The sequence below is a fragment of the Microcaecilia unicolor genome, chromosome 1, assembly GCF_901765095.1.
Source record: "Microcaecilia unicolor chromosome 1, aMicUni1.1, whole genome shotgun sequence".
NCBI lineage: Eukaryota > Metazoa > Chordata > Amphibia > Gymnophiona > Siphonopidae > Microcaecilia > Microcaecilia unicolor.
In genome coordinates, this window is record NC_044031.1 from 394,902,825 (window position 1) to 394,916,106 (window position 13,282).

At 41.8% G+C, this 13,282-nt stretch overlaps 1 protein-coding gene across 1 annotated transcript in view; it reads right to left on the reverse strand.

Moving 5' to 3' along the window:
* Positions 1-698: 698 nt before the first annotated feature.
* Positions 699-13,282, reverse strand: part of IRF4 (interferon regulatory factor 4) — a 39,406-nt gene continuing 26,822 nt past the window's right edge. The window contains exons 8-9 of the mRNA XM_030190078.1: positions 6,863-6,975; positions 699-2,772 (exon numbers count right to left, since the gene is read on the reverse strand). Of these exons, the coding sequence (XP_030045938.1) occupies positions 2,629-2,772; positions 6,863-6,975 (257 nt within the window). The 3' untranslated portion in view covers positions 699-2,628. The remainder of the gene's footprint in view (positions 2,773-6,862; positions 6,976-13,282) is intronic.

A 13,282-nucleotide genomic window follows, 5' to 3' on the forward strand; every position in this document is an offset into this window, starting at 1 on the left:
GTGGAAGAGTGGCCTAGTGGTTAGAGCACCAGTCTTGCAATCCAGATGTGGCCAGTTCAAATCCCGCTGTTGTTCCTTGTGATCTTGGGCAAGTCACTTAACCCTCCATTGCCTCAGGTACAAACTTAGATTGTGAGCCCTCCTGGGACAGAGAAATATTCAATGTACCTGAATGTAACTCACCTTGAGCTACTACAGAAAAAGGTGTGAGTAAAATAAGTATTGAGAAATATAAAGTGAAGTAACTGTGAGTAAAAACCCACAAACTAAGGGCCATACTACTAAAGGGCCCTTTTACTAAAGCATAGTGTGTACTAACAGAATTAGCACATGAAAAATGCTAAGAAACCCATTTTATAACTAAGGGCTTCTTAGCATTTAATGTGCACTAATTCCATTAGCATGTGCTAAGCTTTAATAAAAGGGACCTTAAATGCTAGCATGCACTAACTGCCACCACACTCATATTTTAATTTATTTATCCATTTATTTATATTTTGCCTTATACCAAAGTGAATCACAACCACTTTGGGTGAATTTCTTCAGAAAGGCGCTAAATAAATCAAAATAAATAAACCAATAAATCAAACAAAATCATAATATAAAACAAATATACAATCAACTTATGAAACATTATAAACAATCAATAAAATTAAAAGATTAATAAAACACTAAAATAGTATATAAATACGTCTTGCTCAAAATCAGATACTATTGTCAGTTGTCTTCTGGGCATGATGGCAGTTAGTGCATGTTACTTCTCATTAGCGTTTGCTCAAGTTTAGTAAACTTAGCCCTAAAACTTCTGGTTGTACCTCCAAAATCAAGGAACTTTCACTTTCAGAACAGAAATAGTTTTTGAAATCAAGCATGCATACCAAAAAGAATGACTTGACCTCTGTGGTAAGACAGACAAAGTGAGGAGGTGGGGAAGTGAGACACAGAGAAGGAAACAGAGATAGAAAGAATAGTGATATTGGATTTCAGATGATTTTGCATTTTTGAGATGAATACATACATTTGTTAAGCATCTATCTGAAGCCTGACCACCATTTTTGAAAAAGGAAGACACTTTATTCAACATGTAACTCTGTTCAAAAACTGAAAAGTAAACAATAGAAGCCCCCTTTCCATGCCCACAACAAAGTCCTTTTTCATACTCACAAATAATGAATATCTACTGAGCAGCCATACTGATACCTTTCTTTGGTACCTTTGCAGAGTTTCCTGAGTCATGTTCTACAGCACACATACAGATAGATATTTACAAAAGAGCACTACAGTTCAAAGCAGCATAGCCAACCCGGAACCCACTGGTGTAAGCCTGCTGTAAAAGACAGTCACTTTTTTTGTCTCACACATCCTAACTTTACCAGCTCTTCATGTGCTTGTGGTGGGGTTATAGATTGGACAGGGCCACCAGTCAAGATCACTAGAAAGGGATCTTCTGACCTTACAATACCCTGCCTCCATTAACTAATACCCTGAGGAAATGGTGGAGGAGGGCACGAGAAATGTAAGGAAAAGAAAGGAGAGAGGGAAATGATGACAGGGAACAGAAGGGATGGATATAAAAGGGTAGGGACAAGATAGAAAGGATTGGGGGATCATATAAGTGGGGAGGGCAGGAGTGAAGAAGTGCCAAATCTACAAAATAAGAAGAAGGGTTAACCTTTGAAAGCTAAACCAAAAGATGTATTAAGTTAGTCCAATAAAAAAGATATCATCTTATTTTCTATTCTCTGTTTTTATTTCTATTTATTACCAAAATATAAATGAGATGTCATTTATACATCTTGTTCTTTCCAGAGATGTGGTGTGACCACAAGCTATGGGAAAAAGACGAGGCACCACCTCAGCAAACATGAGTAGATTCAGAGATCTTAAGAAGGGCAAAAGAGGCCTCGTTTCTTTTGGCAATTAATTTCTGACCTGGCTGTTGGTCGTGCTGTGCAGCCACCATGATACCAAAGGACTTCTGGTATCTGCTTCACAGAAGTGACACATCAGCGTATTACCTGTGAACAATCTAATAGCAAAAATAAATCTATGGAAGGGGAAATATTAGGGGCTATAAAAAATATAGTTCTATTTTTGATATTTCAACAAACAAAATCCATACTACACTGATTTTAAGGTTGAAAAATAAATGTATATTACTATCAGCACTTCTGAAGTGTGCACTATCCTTACAAAATATTTCACTGTTCGCTATATTTCTGAAGGCACTTGCAACTAACTATAAGAGCTTTCAGTTTTCACCTGAGCAATGTTTTCTTATTTGGCTGTAGAAAATGTACGAAAATCAAATAATAAAAGCCCTGAGACTTAAGTCTAGAAAATAAATAGCTCTTATGAAGTACATGTAAACACCGGTAAATGCAACCATTCTGTCAGTTTTCAGTTAGCTCTTGAGATAGCTCAACCTGCTGGAGCCTGGCGCACAGGCATTTGCTGAAGGACCACCTCGCTGTATTATGTAAGACCAATACTAGCAAAATCCTTGTAAAGTTCCTGAGCCCATTGAGTCCATCCAGGAAAATCCCATTTCCTGTCTGAAAGCCTTTTGTGTAATCCTCCGGGGCACCCCTTTTTATTGGCAGGGTGCGTTGGCAGGGGTGGTGGTGTTTATTCCTGAATAGAGGAATGACGAAGGGACCTGTGGTACTCCTCTGAGCTGCTGATGTGCTCTGTGAAGTCATAGCTCCTCAGGAAATGTCCGCTGTTCTGCTGTGAAAAGTAAACCAACTGTCTTGCAAACATAGGCGTGATCTAAAACAAAAAATAATTAGATAATTAGCCCTCCCGGAACTTGCAGTATCTGTCTCTTAGGAGCTTTCACCTCTCCCCCCTCCCCCCATGCTGATCATGTAACCAGTACAGTGTAAGTCCAGCACCTAAACTGGATATCCTGCTACCTGTTCCCTATATTGCAATTCTCACTTTGTAGCTCTGTCTTGTTCTGACTTTGCTTGGATGTGTTGACGCTAAACTGCTGTGCCTGCATTTTTGTCTTGCAGAAGCCCTTCCAGAAGTTGCAGTATCTGTCTCTTAGGAGCTTTCACCTCCCCCCGCTGATCACATGACCAGTACAAAATAAGCCCGGCAACCAAACCAGATATCCTGCTACTCATATCCTATATTGTAATTCTTGATTTGTAGCTCGGTCTTGTTTTGGGTTAGCGCACACCTTTTCTATCTCAGACATTTCAGGTAAGTAGTGGCGTAGCAAGGGCGGGACGGTTCACCATTGCACCCCCCCACCGGGTGTAGCACGATGATACCCCCCCTCCCCAGTGCCTACCCTCCTCTGTCCAACCAGCTCCCGCACCCTACCTTTAAAAAAATATCTGAAATAGGAAGTTGCGTCAGCGGAGGGCGGGACAGATAGAGCGAGGGAAGGCCCGATGAGACAGTCCACGTTTCTTTTATGTGCAGGCGCGAGGTGCTGCGCCTCACCTCGGATTCCGATATTTTTTTAAAGGTAGGGTGCGGGAGCTGAATGGACGGAGGAGGGTAGGCACTGGGGCGGGGGGTGTCGATGCGCCGAGGGGGGGAGGATGTCATTGTGCTGCACCCCCCCCCCCTGAGCTGACACCCGGGGCGGACTGCCCCTCCCGCCCCCCTTGCTACGCCACTGCAGGTAAGTACTTCTCTATCTCCCAGCAGCTAATAATGACTACCACACTTTTTTTTATCCTAATTTTATTTCTGTCTCATGCATTCCGTCTGTTCTCATAAGGTTTTACCACCTCCCTCACCCCTAATATTGCATGACCAGAACACGCCTTTCCAATTCTCATCAGAACCTGGCCAGAAGAACTAAGTACTACCAACCACCTCAGTCACGCCTTCTCTCGTATGTGTGACCGTTTTCCTCCGACCCTCAAACTAGGACCTCCATGGAGATTGGCTTGTTGAACTGCAGATCCCTCCACTCCAAAACTACATTTATTCTGGACCTAATAACTTCCTCCAGGTTACACATTCTCTGTCTCACAGAATTGTGAATCCGAAATGGTGAGGAAAACTACTTATTTAATTGCCTCCCAGATGGTTATGATGTGTTTTCTCTAACAAGATCCTCAAAAAATGGCAGTGGATTAGCCATCCTTTATTCCGCTAAACTTCAACTTGTGGAACTTACCCCCAAATTTTCCTACCCTGAAGCCCTCATAGCTAAAGTCTGTACTCCCAGCCCATTCCCTCCCCTTCACTCCCGCAGACCTCATGGGAATCCTGCTACCAACTGCTCTCTGAGGCATTGGTCCGTTACTCTGACCCTTTAATTTTAGGCGATTTCAATACTCATGTAGATATCCCTTCCTACCCTCGCTCCCAGCATCTCATTTCCCTACTATCAGACTTGAATCTCTCTCAACATGTTCCCTTCCCAACTCATCAAATGGGGCATACTCTTGATCTTGTCATGTTTCCAGATGAGTCTGTTTTTCACCTTGATTCCATCTCATCCACTGTTGTCCCCTGGTACGATCACCTGACAATTAATTTCTCAATTAGGCTTCTCTCACAGTTCACACTGACTTCTCCCCCTTCTCGGAACTGGTCACAACATCTTTTTCTGATAGACCCCCTCATTATCTCCATGTCCCTTTTCTCTTTCCCTCCTGATTTTTCTACGCTTAACCTTGACAAGCAGACCCGCTGTTTCCACTCAATTCTCTCCTCTGCCTTAGACCAGATCGCCCCTCTCAAACCCCCTAAATGTCTAAGGGCCGGCCGCAGTTTCACAGCAGGCTATGACTTTTAAAAAGACAGCTCAAGAAGCAGGAATGTATAAGGAAAAAGACTCTGATCTTTTTTTCTATAAATCTAAATTAAAGGATTATAATTTCCATCTCTGTAAGGCCAAAACCTTTGAGAACCATATTAACAAAGCAGCTAATGTAACTAAAGAATTTTTCTCAATCTTTCACAGCTTGATAACATCTCCTTCTAACATGCAAAGTTCTTCCCTTATCCCTTCAGCTGAATGCCTTTGGCAATACTTCTTGACTAAAATTCAAACTTTACTCAATACATTCCCACCCTCTGGTCCCACCCTTTTGTCTTCTGTTTCTTTCCCCCATGTCAGACTGTACTGGCTCCCCTTCATGGACCTCTTTTCATCCACAAACTTTTCATGCTCTCTCCTTAGCCCTGTTGGCACCAGGTCTACCTACTGTGCTCTCGACTCTCTACCTTCTTCCTGGCTAAAGATCCAGGAATGACATTTTACCATACAATCTCTCATTAGTTAAAAAAGTCTCTCATTAGGACAGGTCCCATAATTATGGAAATCTGCCGTTGTCAGGCCCATTCTAAAAAAAACCCTTCTTTTGATCCTCAGCTTCCCGCCCACTACCGGCCAGTTTCCAACTTAGGCTTCCTATCCAAAGTTTTGGAGAAAACAGTATTTTCCTAATTGTCTTCCTATGCTGTTCATCCCAAACAATCCGGTTTTAGGGTTCACTTTAGCACAGAAACTGTCATCACTGCTGTCCTTAACGAGCTTCATACTCATTTCGACAAACATAAGTCTGTTCTAGCTATTTCTCTCGATCTGTCGGCTCCTTTCGATCTTGTGGATCAAACCCTACTATTATCTCATCTTTCCTCGATGGTCTCGAGGACTGTTCTATCCACATTCTTAACTGACTGGTTACCTAAAATTCATTCCAACAAAAAATATATTCAAAGCGATTTAAAGGCCAGAAATCATTCCTGGCCAGTTAAAACGCTTGTTTGAAGCTAACCACTCATTTTCAGTGGCACGTAACCGGTTCGTGCTGCTGAAAATGTTCTGCAAAACCAGCTAATTTAGCTAGATAAGTGCAGATAGCAGCTTAACTGGCTAAGGTAACTGCATAAATAGGACCCCATAAAAGTCAGTCCTATCTTTATCCAGTTCGTCATAGCCAGTTAGATGCTCATATCGCACTTAGGGGCCCCTTTACTAAGGTGTGCACAACACGCGTCAAATTGGAACTACCTTCCGGCAACCGCGTGCCCCAAGCGGTAATTCTAATTTTGACGTGCATCCAGAATGCACAGCAGAAAATAGTTTCTATTCTCTATCGCGTGGCGCTAACTGGGCGGTAATCAGCAGTGTACGCACGCTGATGATTACTGCCCAGTTAACGCATGAGACCTTACCGCTAAGTCAATGGGTAGCAGTAAGGTCTCAGACCCAAAATGGATGCGTGCTGGTTTTTATTTTGCTGTATGTCCATTTTCGCCCCCCCCCCCCCCAAAAGAGGCCTTTTTTGCAGGTGTGCTGAAAAATGGACCTGCGCGCGTCCAATACACACGCTTACACCAGTGCAGGCCATTTTCAGAGCGCCTTAGTTAAAGGGCCCCTTAACAGCTCTGTAAACCCGGAAATTCAATACTGGAGCCTGGACATGGTCCCAGCATTGCATGTCCAGGCATAAGACTAACGGCGGTCAGCAAAATCCTAGCACTGCCAGTTGAATATCAATCCTGCACATTGCTAAGGTTCTCATTTTGTGAAACGGGCTACTATTCAGTGCTACTGGATTCTCTGGTCTTTCGTAATAAGCACATTTTCATGAGCGCAAGTCAACAAATCTATTTATCCATTTCAGTTTCTGATGTCTGAACCTGCCCCTGGATTGAGTGTGGTTTGCTGTTTTTTTGACATTCTCTATCACATCCACACTGTTAAGCAGACAAATAGGTAACTCAGCCTGAAGAGACAAAACAAGCACATATCCATTACATCTGGAAATGTAATGAGTACATCCCTGATGCTCTAACTTCCTAGACAATCAAATGTGCTGATAACAGAGGACAAGGCATGAAACATGGTTAACAGGGGGAGAAAAAAAACAGTATTTACGTGGGCTGTGATTAGCTTCCTTTGCCTCTGGGGGTCGGGAAACTCCTCCCCAAAGCATAAGACAACCTGGAAATGTGGAATTGGACGTCCGTGATGAGCGTACGCTTGCAATTCTAAAACAGAGGAAAAATTGATCACCAATAAAGGATCAGTCAGTAGATCTGCTGTTTAACCAGAGAAGCTATGTAGTAACTGAGATATTGAACAAATAATTAGTAATATATATTGGCAATGAATTTGCTAAAAGGAAAACTCCAAATACAGCCGACGCAAGTTTCTTTTTGTGACTAAGTCCAAAATTACCTTTATCTCAACCTGTATTTTAAAAAAAGGAGGAAGAAGACTTCAGAAGCTCAGCTTACCCTCTCAAAGACAAACTTTCTGCTCAGCAAGCTTCCTCATTAGCCCCCAAAAAACTCCCAATAGTTACTTTATTTTCATGTTGTTTTTTAAGGTTTTCATATTTTTTTCAAAATGTAAAATTTCAACAGTATTTCCAACTGTATTATTTACAAATGACACCAATGGCACTGGATATTTATCATGCAGTTTCAGTCCATTTACTAAAGCGTAATCACATTAACAGACATTAGCGTGCACTAAATGCTGTGCAGCCCAATGGGCCACATGGCAGTTAGCGTAAGCTAATATCTGTTAGTGCTCGCTAAGCTTTAGTAAAAGGGTCCCTTAGACTGTGAGCCCTCTGGGGACAGAAAAAACCCCCACCTACTGTTCCTGAATGTACACTGCTTTAATGGCTTGCAGGCAGTGCATAAGAAATGATATTAAAATATTAATTCCATATATTGCTTCTGTACCACCCTCCCAACAACAAGACTGCTTAGTGCAATAAACAACCTTAACAAAACCCACTGGAACACTTTTTTGACTGGAAGGGTCAAACAAATTTATCTCCAGCCCACCATCAATCTCTAGCTGCTGCTGCTGCTGCTGCTGTGTTGAGCAATATATTGGTCTGGGTATGACCCAGTGGCGTAGCCACAGGTGGGCCTGGGTGGGCCGGGGCCCACCCACTTAGGGCTCAGGCCCGCCTAACAGTAGCAGACATTTAACGGTAGCTGGTGGGGATCCCATGCTCGGCCAGCTCAAGATTTCCCCCTGATGGTAACGAAAATGCTACTCTCCACAATAACGGCACCTGCGCATGCTCAGTTTTCAGTGCATGTCTGCTGCAGACTGCCAAGATGGAAAGAAGCGTTTTCTCACCAGCTGAGATATTTTTTGGGTGAGGGTTGGGGAGGGGGGAGAACACTTGGTGCCCACCCACTTCTTGCCTAGGCCCACCCAAAATCTGTTGTCTGGCTACGCCCCTGGTATGACCCCAGTGGCTCACCCCAGTCCACTATGACAAAACCAAATATGCAAAGAATAAACAGAACATTTAGGGGATCTTTTACTAAAGGTTAGCTCCAGTTTTCTGCAGCAGGGCCCATAGGAAAAAATGGAACCTGATGCAGATAACTCTAGCTGATCTTCAGTAAAAGACCCCTTTAAAAACCCCATCTCACATTCTTAAACCACATTTCCCACCACATCAGACAGATCCAGTCCTTAACACCTCATTGTCAAGTCTCCCCTCCTTCAGAACACTACAGACACTTTCAGCATGTTCTGTCCACATCCTTTTTTCAGCTTCAGATCTATGCTGCCTGAATCTGATTTTCAGATGGTAGTGCAGAGCCTGGCATTAATGACAAATTATTGTAATTCCCTGCATTTGGTAATATTGTTAACTGGGTTTGAGGCACTGCAGATTATTCAGAATGCTGCCAGCATGGTTGATTATGGGGACACCTAAGTCTGCCCATATCAAGCCAATTTTAAAATCTCTTCACTGGCTACCAGGTGTGCATAGGATACAATTTAAACTTCTGCTGTCGATTCAATCATAGGGTTTATGCTAATGTACCAGCATATTTTTGGCGGGCTCTGAAACTTTACCAGCCATGTCGGACACACTGAGACCTGAGAATACCAAACAATTAGTTGTGCTGTCAGCATTGGACTATCTTCTTTTCGCTATTGCTGCCCAAAAATGTGGAATGCTCTGCTGAGGCACCTCAAAATGCAAGTGGACCACACCCTCTTCAAGAAATTACTGAAGACTTACTTCTTTGTTGCAACCTACTCTCCTTGTTCCTCTGCTGATTAATATTCCCCTTTACGTTCCCCATCCTGCTTAGTTTTCCACTGTTAGTCAATGCTCCCCTTGTTAACCTTTTTTTTTCACGCTTTATCTGTATCTTCATAATTTGTAATTCTTCCTAATTTTCTGTAAGCCACATTGTGCCTGTTTGTGTGGGAAAATGTGGGATATAAATGAACCATAAATAAAAATTATGTGGAGACTCGTTTTCGTGCTTTTTCTATTGCATGGCCAATAATGTGGAAGAAGCTTCCTGGTATTTTTGTGCTAATGTTCTCCAGATTAGGAAGCTTTTTATGTGCATTCTTTTTAGCATGAAGGTTGCTTGGTTTTATGTTATTTTAAGTAATGCGCAGGCTCTTTTATTTGTTTTATGTATGTTCTGTTCAGTCATGATTTGTATGTTTTCTTGTAATCCGCTTTGGTTTCAAGCGAATCTAAATGAGGAAAACAAATAATGGAAAAGCCCCATTCTTGATAAAATACTCCTACTTAGGGTCCACTGTCTCTAACTTTAGAAAGAGTGATTTGTCTGACTAAGAAATGCTTCTAATCATAGAGAACTTAAGCACTTGTCAAAAAAGAAGCATTTTCTATATATCAATGTGGTAATAACACTGTGAAAACCAAGTCACTCTCTTAATATGCAACTTTCATCATAATGAGAGAGAGAAAAGCAACATGCTTTGGAGGAAAAAGCCTCTGCATGTCTGTAGTCCAAATTTGTGTTCACTTTAAGACTCAAAGAACTACAATCTTCATTGGCTACAAAAAACCTCCATCAATTATATTGCTTTAATTCTCCTCTTCAATAATTATTTTTTATTTTTATCATATTAAAAAAAAATTGTATAGCACTTATCTCTCAAATTCACTTCTGATGGGGTCCCGTTTCGCCCGTCTCTATCTTCGGGCTTTTTCAAGGAATATATCGTGCCACAATCCTGAAAATATTCAACTCAGCATTCTTCTTCCTCGCTGGTTTGTGAGTCCCAAATGCTGAAGAATGCCGAGTTGAATATTTTCAAAAGTATGGCAAGACACATTCCTTGAAAAAGCCCGAAGATAGAGACAACCGAAACGGGGCCCCGTCGGAAGTGGTTGATTTGAGAGATAAGTGCTATATAATTTTTTTTAAATATGAAAAATGAAAATAAACAATAGATAATTACTGAAGAGGAGAATTAAAGCAATATCAAATGCTGGAGGTTTTTTGTAGCCGATGAAGATCGTGATTCTGTGAGTCTTGAAGTGAAAACAAATTTGGACTACAGACATGCAGAGGCTTTTTCCTCCAAAGCACGTTGCTTTTCTCTCTCTCATTATGATGAAAATTGCATAGGAAGAGTGTAACTTAGTTTCCACAGTGTGACTAAGAAATGCATCAAGCCAGTCTATAAACTATGCAGGTAATGCAGATGCCTTCAGGTCCCATTTAAGGGTAAAGCAAAAAATGTGCAAAAGGTCTAATACGCCAATAGTTCAAGGTAAGTTATATTCAGATACAGTGAGAATTTTCTAGTCCCTGGAGAGCTCACGGTCTAAGTTTGCAGCTGAGGCAATAGAGGGTTAAGGGCCCCTTTTACTAAGCTGCGTAGGTGTCTACCCACATGAAACTGGAGTTACCGCCCGGTTACCGATTGGCCCTAGCGGTAATTTTAATTTTGGCTCGCATCCACTACAGGCACCTGAAAAAATATTTTTTCTTTTCTGGCGCACATATTGGACGCGCGCCAAGTGGCATCTGACACACGTAGATCATTACCACCCAAATTCTTTACTGCTAGTTATATGGCTGGCGGTAAGGTCTCAGTCCCAAAATGGACACGCGGCACGGCAATTTTGATTTTGCCGTACATCCATTTTCGGCAAAAAAAGAGGCCTTTTTTACAGGTGCGCTGAAAAATGATTCTGCTCACGCCCAAAACCCGCGCCTACACTACCGCAGGCCGTTTTTCAGCATGCCTTTGTAAAAGAACCCCTAATTGACTTGTCCAGGATCACAAGGAGCTGCAGTGGGATTTGAACCCTGGTTCTCTGCATGCTGCTTAACTATGAGGCTAACTAGGCCCATTGTTTGTCCAAAGTTTTTATTTTTCCAAGCTTCTGGAACAAGTGCAGTGTAAGGAGAAACTACTGGCAAGGAGGTAGGGTTACTATATGGCTCCAGAAAAAGGAGGACAGATTGAGCCAGTCTGGGTTTTACTTCCATTGCTTTCAATAGAAGCAAAACCCGGACTGGATCAATGTGTCCTCCTTTTTCTGGAGCCATATGCAACCCTAACCTTGAGGGAAGAGCTTTGACAGCACTTTTTGAAGATGATTTTTATCCTGTAGATTGTTTTCCCTTCCAAAACTTACTATGGTCACCCCTTGGCCCATCAACCCTGCCAGACTGATCTAGGTCTCATTTGATCTATTTATAAATAATCATTCAAGGCAGATTAGAAATAAAAATCAGTAAAAAAAAAAAGGCCAAACAGACAAACTCTTCAATACTCCTAACCCTGCTATGAGGCCAGAAAAGAATAGAAAGAGAACCTCTTAGCAGCCAAACATCTGGATTAATCTTTTATCCTGGAGCAAAATTCATAAGTCTGATTGAAGTTCCTCAGATATCTGGGGCTAGATGAAGAAGAGGGAGAGGTACTGGAGAGGGGCTTTACCTAATATGGAAATACTTTCTTCTGTGTCTCCAGAGCCTCAGAAGCCTTGGTTAAGTGACACATCTGGACACCTCATAGAGTTTCAAACACAACTCCCGAAACTTTCAGTTTATTTCAGCATGAAAGTGAAAAATGTCACCCTAGAAACTGAATTCCATGTTAACTGATTGAGGGGAAATATTATGTTTTTCAAAAAAAAAGTATGACTGCTCTTTCACTGGTAGGATCCACTGAGAGCATCAGAAGGGAAAGGAAGAGGATTAAGAGTGAGAGCAAAAGACTCCGATTTGATATTAAAGTTGTTGCTTATATTGCTTGTAATGGACTGGGGTTTTTTTTTTAAATTAACAATTTTTGAAAATCAGAATGTTGAAGGAACGCATAGGCACATATTCTAAACTGCCACAACAACTGAAACCTACAAATTCCACTATTACTCACGTTTCATGTGACAGGTAGAGCAACTGGAACATATCATCATTTCCAAAGGCTCCATTCAAAATTGGAGAAGATTAGGAGGTACAAAGTGAACAGCCTGGCCTAGGTGGTGAGTAGGTTAATGAGGTTATTGCTTTAACAGGACGGAGTAGTTTCTGGAAGCCACTGGATTACAGGATGTCAGGCAGTGTGCTTTTACCTGAGGTAATCCTTATCAGACAAATCTAATCCACTCCTTTGATTGGGTGACCAGAAAGTTGGTTTGGGGGAGGAGTTCTAGATGTGGTGTACTTAGATTTCAGCACGCGTTTTGTCATGGTTTTGTATCACTGATGGGAATAAACTTAGTGCCCTTGATATGAGCCCTAAACTGATTAGTTAGGAACTGGTTGAGTGGGAGGTGACAAAGGGTAGTGGTGAACAGAGTTCACTCTGAGGAATTACCCATGTTGTACTGCAAGAATCTGTCATTGGTTTGGTTCTTGCTGTCATTTTCATAAGTGGTTTAATGGAAGGACTGTCAGCAAAGGGTGGCCTTTTGCAGATCACAACAAAATCTGCAACATGGAAGACACTCTGGAATATATGAGAAGGAATCTCGTGAAGACTGAGGAATGGTCAAGAGTTTGGCAGCTACAATTGAATACTGGAGCGAAGCCTGGGGGTGAAGTTCCTTTGTGCATTAAAGAAGAGCAGGATCTGAGAGTAAATCATAACAGGCAGATAGGGTGACAGCAAAAAACAGGAGGATGTCTGTATACAGTGGGAGAGGAATGGCCAGCAGGAAAAAGAAGGTGACACTTTCTCGTGAGACCTCATTTAGAGTACAGTGTGCAATTCTGGAGACCACACCTTCAAAAGGACATAAACCATATGGAGGGTGGTTATTTAAATGGTCAGTGGTCTTTGGCTTAATGCATATGGGGACAGACTTAAAGAGATCTAAATACCCTGGGAAAAAGCAGGATAGAGGAGATACAACCGATACCTCTAAGGTACAAGCACACAGGAGGTAGCCTCATTTAATGAAAAGGAAGCTCTGGAACCAAAGGTCATAGGATAAATGTGGAAGGTGAAAGAATTAAGAATAATCTAGGGAAATTATTTCTTTATTGAAAAGGTGCTGGATGTGTGGAACAGCCTCTTAGT